This window comes from Periplaneta americana, chromosome 9 (genome assembly GCF_040183065.1).
Source record: "Periplaneta americana isolate PAMFEO1 chromosome 9, P.americana_PAMFEO1_priV1, whole genome shotgun sequence".
Classification (NCBI taxonomy): domain Eukaryota; kingdom Metazoa; phylum Arthropoda; class Insecta; order Blattodea; family Blattidae; genus Periplaneta; species Periplaneta americana.
In genome coordinates, this window is record NC_091125.1 from 155,864,121 (window position 1) to 155,888,920 (window position 24,800).

At 36.0% G+C, this 24,800-nt stretch overlaps 1 protein-coding gene across 2 annotated transcripts in view; it reads right to left on the reverse strand.

The window, feature by feature from the left end:
• LOC138706656 (propionyl-CoA carboxylase alpha chain, mitochondrial-like) overlaps nt 1-24,800 on the reverse strand; it is a 98,286-nt gene that overhangs the window by 55,115 nt on the left and 18,371 nt on the right. For both annotated transcript variants that reach the window (XM_069836200.1, XM_069836201.1), the window contains exons 3-4: nt 8,768-8,935; nt 7,264-7,375 (exon numbers count right to left, since the gene is read on the reverse strand). In XM_069836200.1, coding sequence (XP_069692301.1) covers nt 7,264-7,375; nt 8,768-8,935 — 280 coding nt within the window. The remainder of the gene's footprint in view (nt 1-7,263; nt 7,376-8,767; nt 8,936-24,800) is intronic.

The window sequence follows — 24,800 nt, forward strand, 5'->3', positions numbered from 1 at the left end:
CTCAAAATCGCGATATTTCCTAGTTTACGTAAATGGATGAACTACTTTTCTTTCATCCTATACCTAGTAGAGTGATTTGTGTTTTACGCCAGTATCATCGAACTCCAGTCTTGGAGGGGGGAGCAAGCGGTGTTTCCGGTTCTCTAAAGGTATAGACAGGTTAATATTAAAACTGTTAGTAAAAATAAAATTATGTCCCTGTATAACTTAAATAAGTACAAAATTAAACCCGTTTCTCATCCCAAAGATAGTATAAATTCGTTGTGTTGTGATTGGTTCTTATGATCACGTAACATATGACGAATAAATACACAACTAATCAATTTGCCAATATCTACAATAATTAATTTAATATGCCAAAATAATAATAAATCGATTAATATTCGGATATATTGATAACCACCGGTAATTATACAGATTAATCTTATCTTAATCAGAGATCATATGAACGACAAGAGGGAAGAAAATGGAACTTTTCTTTTTCGTCGCTTTTATCGTGCATCTTCGCTTTTATCGTTACTCCAATATGCACACCTCAATGACAATGCACGCTTCAATTCTCTCTGATATAGCATCGCTGCTTCTTTTATCGTTTATCGTCGCTCCAACGTGTACGTACCCTAAATTGTTACAAAACTACCTGCGGTAAATTTTGTGGTTGGTACCCGTGTCGATCAAGTTGCTTATGTTTCGTATCAGTGTCTGTTCTACCTTGCTTAGTGATGGCAGTGCATTTGACTTACAGTGAAAAAAGTAAACAACTTCAGTGATCAACAATTTTAAATTTTGTGTTCATTATATATCTAAAAGTAACAAACGTACATGGCGGTGTGTCCAGAGAAGCTGCAGAACGAAGGTTTACACAACAGGGTTAACTGAAGAAATATGCGACACGGGTAAGTGTGACTTTACTCATAATCATACTAGCAAAGCAGAGGTAAAATTAAATCGACAAGAAATAAGCGCTATACTGGAGAATTAGCACGGTCACTTTGAACCGTGCCGTTACGTTTACCACCAAATTTAAGTAAATACACAATGTCACCAACATAAGAACATGACGTTGGTGTGTGGCGTAGTTGGCGGGAGAAATTTTTTCTCTCTCTGTCTACCTCCTTCGTTCTGAACATTATTGAGAGATAGCACCACTGTTAGCGACAATGTGTATTTGCGTAAATATTGCGAGTAAATTATGACGAGTGCCTTAGATGAGAGGCTCGGGACAGAAACAGTTTTGCTGTAGCGCATGCGCGGACCTCTCATGCAGTGGGAGCGTGATCCTTACTTGAATTTATTTTTGCGTGTACTTGCAGATTAAATGATTCAGATCCCTTCTTGCTCCGGTTACAGGCTTTGCATTTACGAAGGTTATGTTATGTTAGGTTAGCTTAGATTAGCTTAGCTTAGGTTAGGTTAGCTTAGCTTAGGTTAGGTTAGGTTAGATTAGCTTTGGTTAGGTTAGATTAGTTTTGGTTAGGTTAGCTTAGCTTTGGTTAGATTAGGTTAGGTTATGTTAGCTTTGGTTAGGTTAGGTTAGCTTTGGTTAGGTTAGCTTGATTTGATTCGTCCATGTAGTAGTTAAAATTATATAATATGACAGTTTTTGATTCGTAATATTGTTAAAAAATAATAGGCCTATAATGAAAGCGGTGAATAATTTCATGGTCCTTAAATTTTTTTTCGTAAAAGTCTAGGTATTTTTCTATAGGCCAGAAATAAAACAGCAACGCCGTCATAATTACGTACTTTACGCTTTGGCGAACATTAACCGGAAATTTACTTTCCGTCATTTTAATTGTATTCCGTGAAACACACCTTTTTTCCTGTTAATTTCCTTGTGATAACCTAGTTTATTATCTTATTACATCTTCATTTTCTTTTAATGCATTCAAAAAACCGCCGTTGTACTACATAAAACCTTGAATTTGACTAATGGAGTGAATTATTTAAGAATATAGTCGCGAATTTGACTACCACCATTTCGATTATATTTTGTTTGATACGGCTCGGTACGGCCCGGTGACTACTGGCCAGCCAGTAGAGTCGACTATCGATATTGGTCTGCCGTGCGTATTATCCAGTTGTTCCGGCAAATCATGATAATGAACATCAGAGGACAACAGCGGATCTTGAACTTATTAGGCAAACTGTAAGTTACATTTTGCCAGATCAGCTGTACATCCCGCACTGCCTAAAACAAGACGAAAAGTCCAAGAAGTGCTGGAATCAATTACCATAAAGACAAATAGAGGCGAAGGTTTTATTCTTGCAAACGACGTAAAAAGTGAGTTAGTGATTTTTTCGTGTACCACAAATATATCAGCTCTGAAAAATGCAGAAACTGTCTTCATGGATGGGACATTTCAATATTGCACCCGTCACTTTTATCAATTGTATTCCGTGCATGGTCTGTTAAATTATTCGCGCTTTTGCCAAATAAGGCACTTGGAACCTATACTAAGCTGTTAGGCGTTTTGAAAAATCTTGGAATTTCACCTCTTAAATTTGTCATTGACTTTGAAATTCCCGTAAAGATAGCCATCGAAACAGTGTTTCCAGATAGTAAAATTGAAGGTTGTAAATTTCATTTGGGGCAAGCGTGACACAGAAAAATGCAATAGCTCGGCCTTTCAAAACAGTTTTTTTTTAAATAATTTATTGATCGATCAGCGCATTTAGCGCTATACAGATCATTTCCAAATAAAATATAAATACAATCCATGACACTGAATTGAGGGCAGCCTAGATTGGGCTCCTCAATGAACAAAAATAATTGTTAATAAATAATTATTTACATAGGTTGTTGTGATGATAAATTTTGATTATAATATGAGGTCTATTGGAAGTCGGCTCTTGATTCTGGTGGGAAATGTGGACTTCCTTCCGAGAGAGTAGTGGATAGCGCCTGGAACATTTTCAAGGTTGTTATAGAACTTCTTAGCTTGTGAATGAATAAACTGTTTGATTGTGTCAATACCAGTTTCTCTGTGTAGTTGGCTGTTACGGACAAACCAATTCGTGAAATTCGTAGGACTTTATTTTGAAATGACTGGATGTGTTTAATTTCACTTATTGCAGCTCCTCCCCAGACAGGACAGGCATAAAGCAGTAGAGGTCGTAATAGAGATGTGTAAAGTAGTATGACATTTTGTAGCTTTAGAGATGATTTCTTGTTGAGGAGCGGATATAATTTAGTGAGTCTTGAGTAGGCCAATTTAATTTTGTTGTTGATGTGATGTTTCCATGATAGATGGTGAAAGTGGAGTCTGGAAATGGTTGAATTACGTTTACGGCCTACCATTTCTTCGTCCTGACGAAGTGAATGATTGTTTCATGTCAATGTTATTTATTTTAGTAGTAATTTTACGACGCTTTATCAACAGCTTAGGTTATTTAGCGTTATTTATGAGATGGTGATAATGCCGGTGAAATGAGTCCGGAGTCCAGCACCGAAAGTTACCCAGCATTTGCTCATATTGGGTTGAGGGAAAACCCCGGAAAAAAACCTCAACCAGGTAACTTGCCCAACCGGGAATCGAACCCGGCCCACCTGGTTTAGCTGCCAGACGCGCTAACCGTTACTCCACAGGTGTGGACGACTTCATGTCAATGCTGTGGATAAATATAGTGATTATTTATTAGATACTTATTTAAGTGAAGATAGCACATTCCCGCCGGGATTTGAAATCTAACTTTTACCATCACCCCCATATATTTTTTTATTTTAGTAGGTTATTTTACGACACTTTATCAACATCTAGGTTATTTAGCGTCTGAATGAGATGAAGGTGATAATGTCGGTGAAATGAGTCCGGGGTCAAACACCGAAAGTTACCCAACATTTGCTCATATTGGGTTGAGGGAAAACCCCGAAAAAAACCTCAACGAGGTAACTTGCCCCGACTGGGAATCCCATATATTTAAACTTATAAAAGTCCTAAAGACATTGCAGACCAACACTTACGTAAAAATTAGAAATGCTACATAACAAATTATTTATTACATCCAGGAAAAAAATTCACTTGTTGAAGAAACAAGTTTTCTTAGATAACTTATGGTCATGCAAGAATATTCCTGTGGACAAATCACGCGATTTGAATTTATAAAGAAAGTTTTATATAGGAAGAAGGCATTAAAACGCAGAAAGTGAAAGTAAGAATTTGTAACTTTTTAAACTTTTAACATTAAGACAGACTTAATTTAAGTTTTTTCCATACTCCCAAGTCTGTACAAAGTGGGAGGGAAAATGTTGTATCGGAAAGTTGTATGCTTTTGTGGCAATTCACATACGGCTTTGTGGCAATTAACATATGTCTTTGCTGGTTTTCTATGCCCGATTTTGCGGGTTCGACCCCGGGCCAGGTCGATGGAATTTAAGTGTGCTTAAATGCGACAGGCTCATGTCTGTACACTGACATGTAAAAGAACTCCTGCGGGACAAAATTCCGGCACACCGGTGACGCTGATATGACCTCGGCAGTTGCGAGCGTCGTTAAATAAAACATTACATTTTAACAATATGTCTTTGTGGCAATTCACGTATCTCACACTGGCTCAACCGCAATTTTGTGGCAATTCACCGTTCCCGGTACGGACAGGTTCATGCACTCTTCCCTACGCAGACCGATTCCACTCCACTCCTTGCCGCTTAAGGCTGGTTCACAATAAACCGGGAACGGAAACGGCAACGAGAACGAAAATATTGTTAAAATAAATGTATTTAAATGTAAGCATTCACAATTAACTATTGTGAATGTTCACATTTAAATACATTTATTTTAACAATATTTTCGTTTTAGTTCTCGTTGTCGTTTCCGTTTCCGGTTTATTGTGAACCAGCTTTTAGCTTCTTCGGGACAGCACTCCGCATTACCATCATTTAGCCGAACCGATTTGCATAGAAACTCTCTGTACATATCTCCAATCACAACTAAAACTAATTTTTTTTCTACGATAGCATAGATTTACATTAAATAAATATTTCAAATTGGAGAGGTTATAAGATCATAATGGCATGGCCATGTAAACTCAGAACCATTAGAAGTAAGTATCCACGGAATGGCACCCAGTTTTATTCATGTTGAAGATTTCATGGCCATCTAAACCGACCATATAATCAACAAAGCGGTTGAGAAACAGTTGAATGATAAATCTTGTTACAATGAGTACTACATGTAACTTCATTATAATAAGAGCTAAGATGTAGATATTAGTGTTAAATTTGTTATTTATTTGCGTTACGTGTAATATTTAAGTAATGAAAGATCAAGATAATGCATCAATTTCTTACTGAATGAAGTTTTTACACTGCATATTACGTTTTCTTTGGCAATACGTAAAATGAATAGCAGTGCCTAAAGTGATTTTACTTACTTTTTAGGCACTAGTATTTTAAGGAACCCTCGCTTTAGGCACTGATAACAGTGGGTAAAATTCAACTTTACGCATCGTTTCACAACATTCACATTCGTGCCAAAAAGAGAACTTTTACGAACTTGTCTCATAAATAACTATTTGAGGGGCTCGGGTGTAAAACATGGTAACTAACATTTTGGTAAAAAATGAGATGTAGTGTATAATATGGTATCTTACATTCTGCGTTTAATGCAGTAGTTAGATTTTAAACGTCTCAACAGATGGCAGATACTTTCCTGGTAACTATACGAACTATTGCATGTATAAATGTTTATCTACCTATAACTTCAAAACACTAAATCGGCACTTACTATGTTTTACTCCCGAACCCCTCTTTTCTCGTTTATCGTTAATACAAAAAAAAATAAAATAAAATAAAAATAAAATAAAAACTAAATATGACTTTGAGCATCGCACTGCAACTATGGAAACGAATAAGCTTTCGGAAACAGTCAGTTGACTCAATCATGTGTTCTCTTCACTAAATTTTCAGACACAATTTTTCCCCGCGCAAAAATTGGGGGCAGCAAGTTGAGTTCCTGCTGGCAGGCTGCGGTGGGGCGAGAGTTTGAATCCTACTCGGAGCGAATGTTTGTTACAGCTTCGTTAAATAAACAATTCAAATATTAGTAGACAATAAAGGGCAGCAGAAAATCCGTTCATCTAATTAATATGAGAAACAAATCTCTGAACGTTACATACTCAGTGCAGCTGTTTGTACAATGTGTTGTCAGGGAGAAATAACTTTTCGATCGCTCTTCGATTTAATATTGGTTGTGGAATTTCCGTAACGTGAAGTAAATAAGATGTTGAGCTTCCAAAAGTATATATGTTGTAGGCCTATTCTTAAATTACGTACATTGTAAACCAGCTGTGGCGAGAACGTGACTCGCGAGACATTGTAGCTCGCAGTGATAGCTGTGCATTTCGCTGCTTCTAAACTCCGCCAACCCCCACCCTCTCACTCACTGGAGTCAAACTCCGTTCCATTTGTATTTGCGAGTGGCATATGTCTCTCTCGAAATCATGTACGAAACTTCCAAGTAGGATGGGAGGACGCATTTTTTTGCTGTCAGTATGATGAGAATGATGATGTATGATTTGTTCACAAGTATTACAAGGAAAACTGTTTCATAACATAAAACGGCATTATACTACATGTTACTGATGAAACATTAAAAGGTTAAGTGTTATCATCATAATCATCATCTCTGATGATGCCGTCGACCCTTTTTCAGCAGATGTACGAATAATGCAGTTAGCTCTTCAATTTGAACTCACTGATTTACTATGTAATGTCAAATGAAAGCTAGATGTAAGGATTTGACAAATGTTGAACTTTCAAATCTTTATCAAAAAATAAATATCCGAAGCTTCGTTCTTTCGCTTGCTCTGTTGAAGCCATGTTCGCTACAACTTACGTTTGTGAAAAATTATTTTCAACAATTAAAATAGTAAAAACCAAATTTAGATCACAACTGACAGACAAATACCTTCGTGATCAACTACGACTGACAGTAAGTGACATAATTCCTGATTCTGAAACTTTGTCGCAAAGACATTCTGAAGACAATTAATTTTAGGTGGTGATATTGTTCATTTATTGTTCATTTCTTTCTTCGTTACACGTACTAAACATTAGTTTGTAGCCTTATACTGTATAAAATTATATGTAAGTGCTTGACGTAAGGAAAATGAAAATCCGTTAATAAGTCAGACATTTGCTTCACTTCCCCTTCGGGTGTCTGCCTCCCTCCATAGGTGCTATGCACGTTGCAGGTTACACAGTGACTCGGCGCACGATCACATTTTCGCCACCGCTGTTGTAAACGATACTAAATGCCCCACCTGGAATAGTGTTTACTCCTGCAGCTTGGGCCAGCCTCTTCGACTCCAGTTTGTCTCCCATCCCGGTTATTGCTTGTACTGATGGACCAATGAAAGTGACGCCTTCTGCTTCCTGCAATTAAGAAACGAGTTAAACGAATTATCCTTGCATCACAAGCCTCAAGTCGTGCTAAAGATGTTGCTTTGCTGATTATCCAATACTATATGCAACTGTTACCATTAAACCGTACAGTTTTTTTAATCAACCTAAATCAAGTAGCTTACTTTTGCGATAATAAAACAATATTATTTTTACTACGCGTCATAAAAATTAAGTTCATCTTCTTATTTGAGTGAATATTAAATGATTTCATTTATGTACTATGTCTTTTGAATAATACTTCAACTATAAACAATGATATGATTCACAGCAGGATGAACAGTAGCGGCTCGTGAACTTGTGGATTGGGGGCGCTGCAGTAGATTTTGGTATATACAAATTTCACTTCAATCTTCTCCGCAAGGGAAAGTTGAGAAAAATTAATATTCTGTAATTCACACACACTCATGCTTGCACATTTGCACTGGTTAAGTTACGGTACTAAGATGTCACACCAAAGCAACACTCGGATATACTGCTGGTCAACAATTTTCTAAAACTGGAAAATAAGTCTCTTTCGTATTTTACATGCTATACCAAAAGGATTCTACTCGCGCAATCATTTTGAGTTAAGGAGGCTGAATAATAATAAGGCAAAAGAGGATATTAATTTCGTTATATTAACTCGATAAGATTCTACAACAATAAGTATCTGAAGAGAAAATAAAAATTTTGTCATTAAGTTTCAAGGGAATAGAGAATCCATTTGACGCAGCATTACAATAGCTGTGTGGGAGGGGAGGAAAGATCTTACGTTGTAACCTGGTTCTGCAAGCCACTGCAGCGAATATGGGTTTTAAACAGCAGCAGTTTCCCTCTGCTTCCCTTCACCTCTCTACCCCCTGACCATGCAAGACACACTCTCTATGAGCTGACCACCCTGCAGATCCCAGGACGACTTTGAATGCAGTGTCAATTCCAATACGGTCGACGCGCAAAAATATTATGCATCAGATAATAGTACATATTCCCGGCCAGATGAAAAATAAAGCAATTTACTTAAGAAAAGCTATAAAAAATTATTCTACAAATTAAAATTAAAATTATTTTTATTTTCTTGACAAAGCAGGGAGTGCTGCAGCTCCGCAGCTCTTATGGGTGAGCCGCCCCTGATGATGAAGGATCTAAATTGTCGTCAAACACAAAACGTGTAACGTCAAAGTATTCCGGCTGGCGATGCACGGAGGGGGCTGGCCTAGAGACGAGTGTTGCTTGCTCGGAACCTGGATACGCAGCGAACCTTAGTGTAGTCAGCCGGTGTGAGTTAGGAATGCAACTAGCTTTGAGGATAGCGCAATAGATCTTGAAAGGTAGTAGTGCTCCTCTCCCGAAATTCAATTGAAATGCAGTTTTTCTGTAGCTTACCAGTTTCTCGACGAACGCTGCGTTCTCCGACAGGAAGCCGTATCCAGGATGAACTGCCTCTGCTCCCGTCTGTCTGATGGCGTCCATGATGCGCTCCACATTGAGATAAGACTCCCTTGTTGGTGCTGGTCCTATGCACACGGCTTCATCAGCCAGGCGGGTGTGACGCTGTTAAATGAAATAGCTGTTCAAATAAAGCATTAATGTTTATAGCCTTCTTTAGTTGTTATCTACAGAGTGTTTCAGAATTAAAAAGGCGCAACTAGTAATTTATTTAGAAATAACTTTTTTCTATTTTATTGTATTTCTTTAGAAAGCGCATTTGGCCAGTAGAAGAAGAGCCCAGTGATAATTATAATTCCATCAGAAAACTAGTAATAGTAATAAATATCTCGGTGGGTAGAAGAAGAGCCCAATTTTTGTTTTGGGGATCTTATTGTCACACCGTGTTTCATTTTGAGGCCTAATACTTGATGATGATGATGATGATGACGATGATGATGATGATGATGATGATGACATTAATAATTTTATTATAATTACTATTATTCTTCTAAAGATTATTGTTTCATAAATCGTGGATATGTAAAAATAGATAAATAAAGATGGGTAGATAGACAGGCAGACAGACAGTGAGCCGTACATGTCGCCTCGATCCCTCGGGCAGCTCTTCAGACCCTATAGTGTTAGCATTTCCTGTATCTTTTCTCCTATTTGGCAGCAATGAATCATGGGTAGACAAGAGCGGGAGAAAAGAGAGGTTTCCTGGATAGCTTTATAGGATCGTATCAACACTTGGAAACTTGCCTCGGCCACACATACACAAACCCACAAAAAACACGCACGCACACACACACACAGGGTGAACCGTAAGTAATGACATTCATTTCAAGGAGTTATTCTTTGAGATATTTCAAACAAAAAAGTTTAATACAATTTTGCTCGTTTTTGCTTCCTCGTCGAGATAAAAGTTGTTTTATATGAAACATATCATAGCGTGTTTAGAGAAAGCTACTGATTTAATTCGAAATATGCTCAATCAATTTAAGACAGCAGTGTATTATGATAATAAATGATTGAAAGAATTTTAGTTTTGCTCTTTAAGTGTGGAGAAATTTGATCTGAACAAATGTAACTTTCCGTTCTAAATAGGAATTTTACAATGTTATATTTGTTCGGAACAAATTTCTGCACATTTTAAGGACCAAAATAAAATTCTTTAATAAGTTAGCATTAGACTTCGTTGAATTGCCACACGCAGCATGCAATCAGGTTGCCGATGTACGGTAGTATAGAAGAGCTGGGCGACCTCCCGGTCTCGTAGTATAAGCAGTTCATGTTAAGAGTTGTGACCGGACCAAATAGATACAGCAGCTACAGCTAATGTATATCTATGTAAGCACTTGTTTTTGCATTACTGTGGTTGGAATAGTCAAAGCTTAACATTTGTTCAGTGCAGACAAGAATTCAATTAAGCATACTACAATGAGAGTGTTGCTGTTCTAAACAATTGCCCTGGAATACCCTTACCCCCGCAGCCAGTCTTGACCCGTTGGGGAACGTCGTTGGATGCTGTTAATTATTATGCAGAACATTACGGCAAAATAATGTAGGTAATTGATGCATTGGATAGCACAGACAGTTCCGCTGTTGCAGCTGTAAAATCATTGCCTTCTGAACAGCTATTGGAAGATATTCTGTTCATTGATTCTAATTTTAAAATCGTGTCCAAAAGCATCACCCTGTTAGAATCGTCTAAACTACAACTCTCGGAAGTCCTTAATATAGTGTATAAAGTATCACAAACCGTTATCCAAAATAACAATTCACTAATTTCAGAAAAAGTGAAATGTAAGTTGAGAAACATTATTGCTAAAAATTCTGCCTATTCACAACTTCGTATTACAAATTATGTACTATCAGGTCACGACATGACGTCTGAAGTTGGTGTACTAAAAAGTAGTGATTCTCGTTCTTCAAATATGTACCTATTACATCGTGTGTTGTTGAACGTACATTTTCCCAATATAAAAACTGTTTGAGTGACCATCGGAGGAGATTCACTTTGTAGTCGCTCAAAATGTACGTAACTATTCACTGCAATGCACATATTCAAGGATGATGTGAGTATATTACATTAAATTTTAAGAGTTAATATATCTCACTACAAAATGATTGTGTATTTACATGTTTAGACATTTGCTACTTCAATGATCATTCATTATATTTCTTGAATGCAGGACACAGGTTTTATCGTAACCGCAGTATACTGCTCAGTGTTTACTTACTCCATCCGTTGCACGTTCCCTTCTCATACAGTCTATACCGCGTGCGCAGTAAACCTTACGATTCTCATGGCAATTCCACGAAGTCTAGTTATCATCATATTGCACTGCTCTCTTAAATTGATTGATCATGTTGGGAATTAAATCAGTAGCTTTCTCAAAACACGCTATGAAATATTTCATGTAAAGAAAAAAAAAAAAACGGTATATCAGAAAGGAAGCAAAAAACGAACAATATTCTATTAAACTTTTTTTTTTTAAATACCTCAAAGAATAACTCTCTGAAATGAATGATGGGTAGGCCTAGGTTGAAAAAATCTGCTTACTTTATATCGTTTTATAGAGCAGATGTTTATGGGTTTTTTTTCTATTATTTTTTTTGTGACACAGACCGAACAAGAAGATGATGACCACTCATTTTCACCCCAAACAGAATACAGATATAACAATATAACTTTTTTGTCTCATATTAGTCAAGGATATTTCTTATAACATGAAAATTGAACATTTCTATTTTGTCTTTCTACATCCGTTATTTTCATAATATGTAAATGTGGTGTCGATATCCTATCTTTTTAAGCACATTTTGTTTCATACGTCAAATTTGAAAACGTTTTTTTTAAATTCTACAAATAACGACCTCAATGTTCTCTCAGTATGATCCATTTTACTCAAAATTGATATGTAACACACATACGCGCGCGTGTGCGCACACATGCAATTTTGATTAAACTAGCACTCAACAACGCAGCGCATTCAGGAAACACCAATATAACGCAACGTATTATTGTGACGGGAGGCTAGCCTCGTTTCGTACGGAGATGTAGAGAATCGATACTACTCCCCCGTTCCTCCTCAGGCTTGCGAGTCAAGGTTGAAGCCGACGTAGCAGAGGCTTCTGCCATAAGCCTCTCGCACTGAACTGCATTATGGAATGACTGCCAACCATTGAACTTAATATATGGAAGGATCGGAGTGAAACCAAGTGTTACAATATAATGTAGTTATTACTAATTTATAAATATACTTTTACTAGATATGACTAAATTTTTTTGGGTAGGCTAAACATTAAAAGCCTCTTAAAGCTTTGCTACATTATATACATAGCCTAGATACATAAAGAGCGTTCATTTCAAAGCTTCCCAGTCTAAATAACTAACTTACTTACTGGCTTTTAAGGAACCCGGAGATTCATTGCGCCCTCACATAAGGCCACCATTAGCCGACCCGGGTGGCGCAAGCCGTAGAGGCACGCAATGACTCTACGGCTTGGTCCGAAGGGTTGTGGGTTCGAGTCCCGCCTCGGGCATGGGTGTGGTGTTAGTGTTAGTTAGTAAACAGAAACAGAAAACTGAAAACCTGAAAAACAGAAATATTTCGGAAAATGGCCTCTGGCCGGATGTAGAAATTAAAAACAAAAAAAAATTGGTCCATATCCTGAGCAAGATTAATCCAGTCTCTATCATCACATCCCACTTCCCTCAAATCCATTTTAATATTATCTTCCCATCTACGTCTCGGCCTCCCCAAAGGTCTTTTTCCCTCCAGCCTCCCAACTAACACTCTATATGCATTTCTGGATTCGCCCATACGTGCTGCATGCCCTGCCCATCTCAAACGTCTGGATTTAATGTTCCTAATTATGTCAGATGAAGAATACAATGCGTGTAGTTCTGTGTTGTGTAACTTTCTCCATTCTCCTGTAACTTCATCCCTCTTAGCCCCAAATATTTTCCTAAGCACCTTATTCTCAAACACCCTTAACCTATGTTCCTCTCTCAAAGTGAGAGTCCAAGTTTCACAACCATAAAGAACAACCGGTAATATAACTGTTTTATAAATTCTAACTTTCAGATTTTTTGACAATTGACTGGATGATAAAAGCTTCTCAACCGAAGTCTAAATAACTGCATAATTTAAATAGGATTTAATTAAAAAAAACACGTCAATTTAGATATAGAGGGGGAAATTTAAAACCAGTCTTAATTATATATTAGTTTTCACGCGCTTACCCCCAGCCACCCTTACTTTGAAATTTATAATGGCACCCCTATCTTGTGATACTTGAATTTGAAAAAAGTATTCAATTGTTTATACACCTCATTCTTTGTTTTCTATCGTCTCCTGACAACCTGGATTGTTGTTATTGTTGATTAGAGCTGAAGAGAATAAAGCTACAAAAACTATTGAGCATTTCACGTAATAGTTGTGTTTGTGTATTAAATTATTTGAAAATGGTGTGTACCGTTCAAGAAGGAACAGAAATCATCTTTATTGATTAAATGTAGGAAATTACACAAAATAAGCTGTTTTCCATTCTACAATCAACTGACAATAACAACACAGGTTGCCAGGCGACAATTGAAAACAAAAGATGCGAAAACAAATGAATAAGATGTAGCTTATAAACAATTGAATACTCTTTCAAATTTAAGTATCACAAGATAGGGGTGCCATTTCAAATTTCAAAGTGAGGGTGGCTGGGGGTGAAACTTAAGTTTCAATTAAGACTAGTTTTAAACTTCCCCCACGATATCTAAATTGACGTGTTCTTTGTTTAATTAAATTCAACTTAAAAATTTTTTGGTTATTTAGACTGGGAAGTTTTGAAATAACGCTCTGCATATACGCACAATACATATACAGGGTGTTAAAAAAGTATCCAATATTTTAGGAGGTAATAATATGCATCAAAATAAGAAAATAATGACTAAAAAAGATGGGTTCTACAACACATACTTTCTGAGATCAGAACACTTGTTCATAGGAGGTGCTCAATATGACGTCCAATCATGGCAATGCATTTCTCTGCACTACAATACAGCAGACTACCAGATAATCATACCGTAGTTGACACCCCTGGCATGGAATAATGGTACGTCGCAAGGAATACTGAAAACAAAAGTCTGGTTGCGGATATGAGCGGGGTTCAGCAGAGATGGTGCTGTGAATTTTCGTAATCAGCATGTGTAGGCTGATGAAAATCCCCATGGAGTTGAAGAAATCAGCACCAATTCCCAATCAAATTATGGGCAGGCGTTCTTGGTGATAGATTAATAGGGCCATACGTGCTACCACAGAGATTAACTGGGGATCGTTATCAGGACTTTATTAACATATTAAAACAAATTTCAAAGAGTGCGTGATTCCTTACGCCGAAGGGAAGAGGAATGCATTGCCATGAATGGACGTCACATTGAGCACCTCCTATGAACAAGTGTTCAGATCTCAGAAAGTATGTGTTGTAGGACCCGTGTTTATTAGACATTATTTTCTTCTTTTGATGCATACTAGCACCTCCTAAAATATTGGATACTTTTTTTTCAACACACTGTATATTTATTTATTTATTATTTTGCTAATAATTGTAACATAAAATATGATATATACAGAAAAACGTTAGCTCGCCCCTGAAAGAGTAGAACTCTTGCTCAGGGGCGGATTCCTGAATCGAAATTAATAATTATACAATACAATTTGTCTTATGTCTACTATGCAATTATAGTATATAAATTTAAATTTACAATTTTTGAATTTTTATAAAATCCATACATAACTTTTTTAATTTAATACTAGAACTATTAGAATTGACAAGATTAGGATATTTAAATATAAATTTGTTATATATTCTTGGGCCTAAATTACTACTATGATTAAATACTGTAACAGTGTTACATTTTGGTTCAAACAATCTTAAAGAATTCATACCTTTTGTTTCATAACTATGAGAATACAATTCAAAATTATTTCGATTTTTATGTATGAATTTTATTAATACAATATAATAAGTTTGTCTTACGTTAAGTACATTGAAGTCTAAAAACAAATTTTGAGATGGAAAATCAATAGGTTTATGAAGAAATATTTTAATTATTTTCTTCTGTAATAAATAAAGTGGATTAAAATTGGATTTAAATGAGCTACCCCATCCTATAAGTCCATACATAATTACCGATTGAAATAAAGTTAAATACATTGTGCGTAATAAACTTATATACACAATACATTTTGAAAGTAATAATGTTACACCCAATTAGAAAGTGCAGCAACCGCCACTGGTAGAAAAGCAAGTGAACAAGTATCTTGCTTCAAGTTGCTTGCTCAGTAGGGACAGGAAATAGTTCTGTTCTGAGGCAGCTTGCCTTCCCCCCTCCACGACCGGCAAGTATCGACGTGCCTGCCTGTCCTTCACGTCTCGTGTGATCTCGTACTTGCCGAAGCCACGCCACTTGCCTCTTGCGTCAGTAGCGACTGCGACCTACGTGCCGAACAAGCCGAGCGCTCGAGTGTTTACACGTAGACCCTGCCTAGTGTGTGATTTTAAATGTTATAATCTTGCATTTACCTTATCACTAGTTTAAAATGCCTGCAAGGTGGAACGATGAAACAACGTGCAAGTTTGTGCAGTTGTATAAGGAACACGAATGTCTGTGGAACACGCAAAGTGATGAGTACAGAAACAAAAACGCGCGGCAAGCCGCTTTGGAGGACATTGTCGAAAATATCGGGTTGGAGAATTTCACCACGGAAGACGCGAGGTTGAAAATTAAAAGTCTACGAACGACCTATCAACAAGAATGTAATAAAATTGAGAAATCTAGGAGATCCGGAGCTGATGTTGAAGATGTGTACAAACCTTCTATAAAATGGTATAATTTAATGGCGCAAATAGTGAAAAATGGAGTTTATAGAAGAAGAGCATTCAACAATATGCTACCGGTAAGTACATTTGAGAACTCTTATTGAATATTTATAGGTATTTGGACTTGCATTCTAACTTCTCTTAAGTTACAAGTCTTGTACTTGTACTGTACATGATCAAATTTTTCTTCCAATTCAATACTTTACAAGAAAACTTGTCAAAGATTGATTAATATTGAAAAAGCTATGTCAATTCTATCTCATAATGCTAAAGATTTGATAAGATTTTAAAACATATGCTTCAAGTTCATTGTAACCTATTTCAGCCTTACTTACTGGCTTTTAAGGAACCCGGAGGTTCATTGCCGCCCTCACATAAGCCCGCCATTGGTCCCTATCCTGAGCAAGATTAATCCAGTCTCTATCATCATATCCCACCTCCCTCAAATCCATTTTAATATTATCCTCCCATCTACGTCTCGGCCTCCCCAAAGGCCTTTTCCCCTCTGGCCTCCCAACTAACACTCTATATGCATTTCTGGATTCGCCCATACGTGCTACATGCCCTGCCCATCTCAAACATCTGGATTTAATGTTCCTAATTATGTCAGGTGAAGAATATAATGCGTGCAGTTCTGTGTTGTGTAACTTTCTCCATTCTCCTGTAACTTCATCCCTATTTGAGCCTTCCTACCAAATATTGCAATATGTACCGTAAACTGGGGTTACTTTGACCACAGAGGAAACTTTGATCATTTTTTCAGATAACCATATTTAGGTTTCTACATGCTGCACTTGTTATAGATGGAGGTAAATTTGGTATGAGAATGATTTTATGATAATTTACCTCCATCTGTAACAAATGCAGCATGTAGAAACCTAAATATTATTTTCTGAAAAAATGATCAAGGTTTCTTCTGTGGTCGAAGTAACCCCAGTTTACGGTAATAATAATAATAATAATAATAATAATAATATTATTATTATTATTATTATTATTATTATTAATAATATTTGTTAGGCAAAGAAAAACATACACAGATGTCACAGGTTTCGTCATAGAAAAACAAAACAACAATAAGCACAGTACCTACATTATAAAAAACAGTAAGTACCGGTATGTACCAGTACTAGAAAAAAAAGACACGCTTAAACATAGTGAAAAAATAAGCAATGACAAACATATACAAAAGAAAAATACATTACCACAATATAACACAAAATTGGATCAGCACTCAGAAAAATGGACGGAGTTACGCAATATTAGACAAAGCGCCAAAAACCTGTTTCGAGATATTGGCCATTGAAATAAATCTGTATTTTTTTATAAAACATTTTATTCAAGCAGTATTGTAACATTCATACTATTACAAAAAGTAGCACAAATAATATCAACAAAGGCTAACCGATTTTTAATAAGAGACCAGCAATTGAATTAATATTTCAAAGCAAAATAAATAAGTAAGTAAATAAATAAATTTTATGCAATAAACGAAGTTTTGCTTATAAATAGCAGCAAAATTCAAATATCGCAATCTTGATTTTTTCCGAGTTAAATTAGTCTGTCATCAACAGATTTATGCAAAATCTCATTTTTTTCAAATTGTCGGTTGGTCTATTATCGCGAAACTTCGTCCAATTGAAATATACACTAGCCCACAGAACACATTACAGTAATACTTGAACAATAGAAACAAACAACAAAATATCTACAGTGTGCTATACAAATCAAAATGTAATAATTGCTCCAGTTACAAAGTTTTAAAATAGTTTCAATTTTAAAGTTTATAATATTTTAATATAACATTTACCTAAATCCTTTGGAGAATACGAATTTCTTATAGTTACAAAGTAATTTTAAAACGGTCTTGAATAAATCTTCCTTTATGACTCACCATTCTCTCCTTTCACTTTCTGTAGAAATCCTAAACTCTAAATGGTTCCCACAGCAAGTCTACTGTCTCCCCATTTCTGATTCTTTTGTTACTACATACAACAACCTGTGTTGGCTGAAATTCGACAATAATTTAGTTTTCAAAATCTAAAAATGCACATAACGCTGAAGTCTGACAAATGTAAGTTCAGATTAACTGGATAATCTTAAACTGTACCCTTCCCAAATATTGCAGTTCTTTTTTTTTTTTTTTTTTTTTTGTAATATCGTATTTCATGTTTCATGTACCTTATTGAATTAGAACGTAACAATAGAAAGAATTATACTTCTTTATGTACTACAAAACCGATTTATGTAAGCTCAAGTGTGGATAACAGTGCAAAGTAACGAATTCAAAAATGCATAAAATGTTAGTTGGGAGACCGGAGGGAAATTCACCTTTGGTGGGGGGCCGTGACGTAGATGAGAGGATAATATAAGAATGGATTTGAGGGCGGTGGGATATGATGGTAGGGACTGGATTAATCTTGCTCAGGATAGGGACCGATGGCGGGCTTATATGAGAGCGGCAATGAACCTTCGGGTGCTCTGAAAGCCATAAATAATAGTAGTAATAGTAATAATAATAATGTTAATAATAATAATAGTAATAGTAATGATAGTAATAATAATAATAATAATAATAATAATAATAATAATAGTCTGTTGTCAAAAAATCTGAAAGTTGAAATGTATGAAACAGTTATAGGCCTATTACCGGTTGTTCTTTATGGTTGTGAAACTTGGACTCTCACTTTGAGAGAGGTGTTTGAGAATAAGGTGCTTAGGAAAATATTTGGGGCTAAGAAGGATGAAGTTACAGGAGAATGGAGAAAGTTACACAACACAGAACTACACGCATTTTATTCTTCACCTGACATAATTAGGAACATTAAATCCAGACGTTTGAGATGGGCAGGAAATGTAGCACGTATGGACGAATCCAAAAATGCATATAGAGTGTTAGTTGGGAGGCCAGAGAAAAAAATACCTTTGGGGAGGCTGAGACGTAGTTGGGAAGATAATATTAAAATGGATTTGAGGGAGGTAGGATATGATGGTAGGAACTGGAATAATCTTGCTCAGGATAGAGACAGATGGCGGGCTTATGTGAGAACGGCAATGAACCTCCGGGTTCCTTAAAAACCATAAGTAAGTAAGGCATCATTGGTAAGATTCGAAATTTCCCGAGGAATACGAAAAGCATCACCATTTACGATAGGAAAAATATCTTTCCTAGTAACTAATCTAGGTTCAAAATGTTTTACGTGTAGGTCCTAACACTGTCATTTTAGGAGGATAGGAACTGGCCACCCTATCCCTGGCTTAGTTGCGTCATAAATGCTGCCTTGTTTGTATCATTTGTCAGGTTCAAACCTGTCTTCAGACACTTGACTAAACAACAAACTGTACATAATTTCCTTAACTTGAAAATTGTCACGATTATGCACCTAGACCATTTGTCGCGTAAAGTTGTATTTGTAGGGAACTTAAACACTGAAATATGAGACACAGATCCACTATTAGAATTACAACTCTGTACACAACACGAACGGCCCATTGCACGATGTAATTAACACAAGAAAACATCATAACAAAACCACGTGGTAATCATGCTTGGACCGCCATCGGCGCCATTTTGGCTACTATCAATACCTGCATTAAGGTCTGAGTATTGAAGATGGTCATGGTTAGCGTTAGCACTTTTACATTGACGTAGCTCTGAAAGGAGGGTTCGGCGGACATGCATTCCCTATCTCAAACGACTCCAAATACCCTGCCTTACCACCCCACGAAAGTTTTTACAATATTTTTAAACATTCTGTATAAACCGATAATAACGGTGAAACTACAGCAATTAAAATTATACCGTTGCTTTTCCTGTAATTTCAAAATCTACTTCCGCAATTGAAGACCTCCCCGGAAAAAGGATGTGACATCAAATTATTGAAATATGTGACTTAGGGCAGGTATTATAAACGCCTTTTAAACCTTACGTTCAGTTTAAACTCAAGTTTTTCGTTCTGCTTCGTATTATAAACCTTAACTACCAGTTAATCTTGAGTTAACTCGAGTATAACTTGATCGGCAGTCTTCTGTCGTTTAAACTGCAGTTCAAGGCTCAAGATGGCGGCTTCCGCTATACACATGGAGATGACAGATGTTTTCCGAAAACTTATGAGTGATGGTGAGCAAGTGATCAATATTACTGAACGACCATGGTGGCCAAGAACTTTTCGAAATAAAGTGCACCACTTTGAAATATAAATGAGCATAAGTTTTGAAACTGATTCAGGCTTTGGAGGCAGACAGTCCTAATCTTCAGAATTAGGCTTTATAGTCCCTAACCTTGTTTCGAAAAATTGAAACTCGAATACAAAAAAAAAAAAAAAAAAAAAAAAAAAAGAGAGAGAGAGAGAAATATGTATATTTTAGGGTTTTAATTTAAAGATTATTTGAAAAGGTAAACGATTTCCTTTTTATTTTTGAAAACATTCTGTTGAACCTCTGTATCAATTATATAGTTGCGCTGTGCTGTTTTTCCTCTGGTAACGATGGAATATTTCGTATGTGTCCCTAAATCTACTGTAAGCCTATTGTGCATTGTACTGTGTGTGGCAGACAGTCTCCTGGTAAGATTTACTATGAAATACTGGAGTCTGTTTTATAAACACACTAATATGAAATAACCACTGTATAAATTACGTTACAAATTATGTGGAATTATGTAAACACGTATAACTCATGTGAATTGTGAGGTTAAATCCAACCAGGCAGCCTGATTTTCTCTTAGAGAACTTCCGTCAGTACTTTTATTCTGTAATATGGATGCAGAATTGCTGACGAGTTCTAAAAGAATTCCCACTTCCATGATTCTTTTTTTCTTCCATGATTATTGAAATTTGTTTTTTAAAAACTGCGAGTATGTTTGAAACAGTCCGACAAACAAAAACGAAACGATAATTGACAGAGTGCGTACGTTCGCTGTTTTATACGTGGTAACCTAGCGCTCAGATGTTTCTTCTCAAGCGAGCGTACCGTCAGCTGACGGTACCGAGTTGATCGAGGGAAATATTGGTGCACCGCATCTGTAACTTGATCATTGTCAAGAATTAACCATGTTTCCGTGATTGCTGATAAATGGGCTAGATGATCGAGAATGGTACACACGGCCATAATAATATCACGTAACAATACTAAATTCATAAAAATAATTTTATTACTTGACAAACTTCTGTTTCATAAACATTCTACACAACTTATAAAATACGCACACTAATATTATAGTTCATTAGTCAGCTGATTGTGTATGGAGTTCTATCGTGGATGGTCATGCATGGTTCAGTCTGGTTGCAACGTGTTTGGGAGCATAACGTTGGTAGCCAGCATTAAGAAACTATTTGAGGTTAAGTCTGACAAGCATACTGAAATAGGCGGTATTGGTTCTCTGCAGGTTTTTTATGCTATTTTCTCTGTTATCGAAAAACAAAGATGTTTCTTAATGAAGAGCATCGGCCATTTTAACAGCAATAACGTAATAAAACAGTAGCAATCGTCTTCTTTTCTTTTCTAGCAGTAATACCAATCGTATTCCACTACAGTTTAACTTAACCGAGACTCTGTAATACGGCGCATTGAGTTAAACTATCGGTTAGGTTTAACTCAATCTTCAGATTAACCATATTTATAATACTGAGCCTTAGATTGAAAAAAGTAATTTTGATGCATTCATTTGTAACAAATTATTACATTCAATAGCTGAATAAACTTGTACTAGTATCTTGTTTAGTCGAATGGTTCTGTTAGTAAATATAGGCCTAACGAAATATGTCCCTGAAAATATTTTTCTTTCTCTTGAAACATGAATTATAGTTTTGTTGGTTCCATATATTTTCCGAGGAGGTCTTCAATTTATGAGAGCATATATTGCTACGTGTTTTTCATTAATAGCACCATAGCACCCAGGCAAGTTCAACATGTTACTGTGAAACCTTTTTCTACATATTTTCACTCTCTTTCTGAAGTAGGTTCCTGAAAGTACTCGTAATAGTAATATGCGTTACAAGAGCGGTATGTTGAAGTTTTCATGTTCGAGGAAAAGTTTGAAAAAGCGAAACGTAGTTGAGCTTTTTTAATTTCCGAGAACATGAAAACAAACATACCGCTCGTGTATCGTACATTATTTTGTGCGAAGATCGTTTATTACATACCTGAAAGACGAATTTCTAATTAGTTGCAATGAAATCTCCATGTTGGTTTCTGTTTAATGACGGCAACTTCGGAAAACCAAAATATCTTTCTTCAACATTGTTGCTATAAAATGTTTGCTGTGTTTACTATACTCCAGCAGGCCGTGATATACGTCTGTCTTTTTTTCCCCCAGTCTATAAATGCGAACTTAAAACAAACGGTAAGGTTATGTAATGATTTATTTTTCATTTTTATATTTTAACAATATTATTTATATAACATATTGCAGTAATAACATCCGCATCTGGAATCTTGTTGATTTTTTCACGGCTTCCTTAATGTTACTTGTATCAGGAATGCAATAAGTTTCGTGGAGTAGTAGACTTTACTTAATTTTTGCAAATATTTAAAAACAATAATTAACATTGCAATTTAGGTGAAATTGCAGTGGTAAGTTTCCAATTTATAATTATTACTATGTTAAACGTCTCTAAAAATAATATGTTAAAAGCCTAAAGCAGTAAAATGAATGTCGCGCTTAAGCGGTAAGAAGAGGGAAATTGTTATGTGTGTTACGTTGGGAATACTGAATGTGGTATTTCACACTTACCGCGTATTGGTTCTGTGCGGAAAACAAGCAAATACGCACGATCTCACACAAAATATAATATGTTATGTTTATTCTTTCGTAATGTTTCAGGTCTCAAAGAAAGAAGCTGAACAAACAACGGAACATAATGGTACAATAATTCAAAGCGGTGATGCAGTAGATCTGGAATACTCCGAAATTGTAGCGGAGCCTATTACAACTGCTCCAGAAAATCAGAATAGCCACAGAATTTCTGTAACTGATTGGTCTAGTTCTACCCCACGCCAAAGAAAAAGAAGAATAATTACACGCGAGATATCGGCTGCTCTAGTTGTGCTGAAAAGTTTGAATGAGGAAATAAAATCCTTAGAAGAAGATGAAGACGAATGCGACGTATTTGGGAGACATATTGCGAAACAAATGAAGAAACTTAGCGCTGAACAATGCACCATAGCTCAGCAAGACATACAAAACATATTGACACGCTGCAGAATGGCGGATTTACAGCAGTCACAATGAGTATGAAATGTGGATATCCCACCTCCAGCTGCTCGATCAAATACGAGTAGGTAGCCTACATCCAACAGCACACATTCGATTGTAGTGCATCCGGTATAGCTGTCACCAATAGACTTTCAATGAACAGATGCTAATTTTTCATCTCAACATGTTATGTGTTGTAACTAGGATCAGGATTTATATTCAAATGCATGTTTTTACTGGCCAATTGAAAGTCATGCAACAACATTTTATACATCATGTTATGAACGTCTACGATGGCGAATATGCAAAGTTAATCGTGCGTATTTTTGCTGGCCAGTTGAAAGTCATGCAAAAACGTTTCATACATGTTTTGAACGTCTACGACAGCGGTGATCAAAGCGGGTGTCGTGATTACATCGTGTAATCACAGACATTCAAAAGGGTACGAGGAGTTTCCTGTACATTGCTGTGTGTTTCATTCACGTACTGAAGACAAGCAGTGGCAATATCATGTCGCCCTACAAACTCTGTCTCTACAAGCAGTAAGAGGTGATTTCGTAAAGAATGAGGAGAACTTTTTTGTTGTTCTGTCCGACAAAATGTAATATGCTTACTTTACTCAACCGTTCAATTAGGAGTATATAGAAACATTAATTGTAACGCTGAATAATGTATTATTATTATTATTATTATTATTATTATTATTATTGTTATTGACCACTAAATATTGTTTCTATAATTCTTCTGTACGTGCATGAATATTGATACTTTTATACCTTTTTCCTAGAAGGATAAAATTATTAGGTTTTATCTCAATTTTAATCTTCTTAATCTTTAGATCAGGGTAACTACTGTATTTATTAGTTATTCATTTAATAATAATAATAATAATAATAATAATAATAATAATAATAACATTGTAGAAAAAATTATTCAATATTATGTGCCAACGAACTGTTAAATGCCAGGAACTTACATGTCTTAAATCATAGCCAGAAAGACAAAGATGAGATAAATAAATGTAAGGAAGTCGGCTACCTAATGGGGTTTGAAATATCTCGTGCTCTAAAGCCTTTTAATAGAACAGAATTTCTCAAAAGAGTAATGATTAAAATAGCTTAAATTACTTGTCAATAAGAAGTTTTTAATTTTGAAAAACTACGAATTTCTCGACCAAGTATCGAGAGAAGAATTTAGAAAATTCTTGATTATATTCAATAGGAAGGTTAAAAAAGAAGCAAGAAAAATCGTATATTATTCACCGGATCTTGATGACAGCAGTGACATTACTGATACAGCAAAGCTTGAGATTTTTATCCGCGGGATTGATCAAGATGTTAGTACAGGAACCACCACTGGTTGTAGTTTTCATGCCAAGTAGCTTTCCTCCGTCTCCTTACTTCGTAGGCTGTCTGTCGCATGTATTCACTGCAGTTCTAGTTTTGGTCACCGCTAGTCTACGATGACGAATATGCATAGTTAATCGTACCTACGTATTTTTGCATATTTCAGACGTTTCTGTATACAGTAGACTTTTCTGAATATGTTGTATCATAAACCCTAAATTTGAATATTTTTGTTAACATAATAGTTTTTGTTTAGGCTACTGTTACTAAATGTTGGAAATTTCTTGCATATGAAGGGTACCAGTAGGTGTGAAAAAAACTAAAGTAAACAACGATCCCCTGCTTTTGTTCCATTGAACTACTGCACAACAAGAAACATTCCCAAATTTCCCTACCTACCTACCTGATTTTTACAGCCCTTACCCACTCTTCCTCTGTCCCACTTATTCTTAATTGGCGAGCCAGCAGCCCGAGTGTCAAGTGCGTGATTTCGTTGTATTTTGTGTGAGTGCGTTCGTTCGTGATGTCTCCTGCAAAATTAGTAGAATTCCCAACAGAACATATT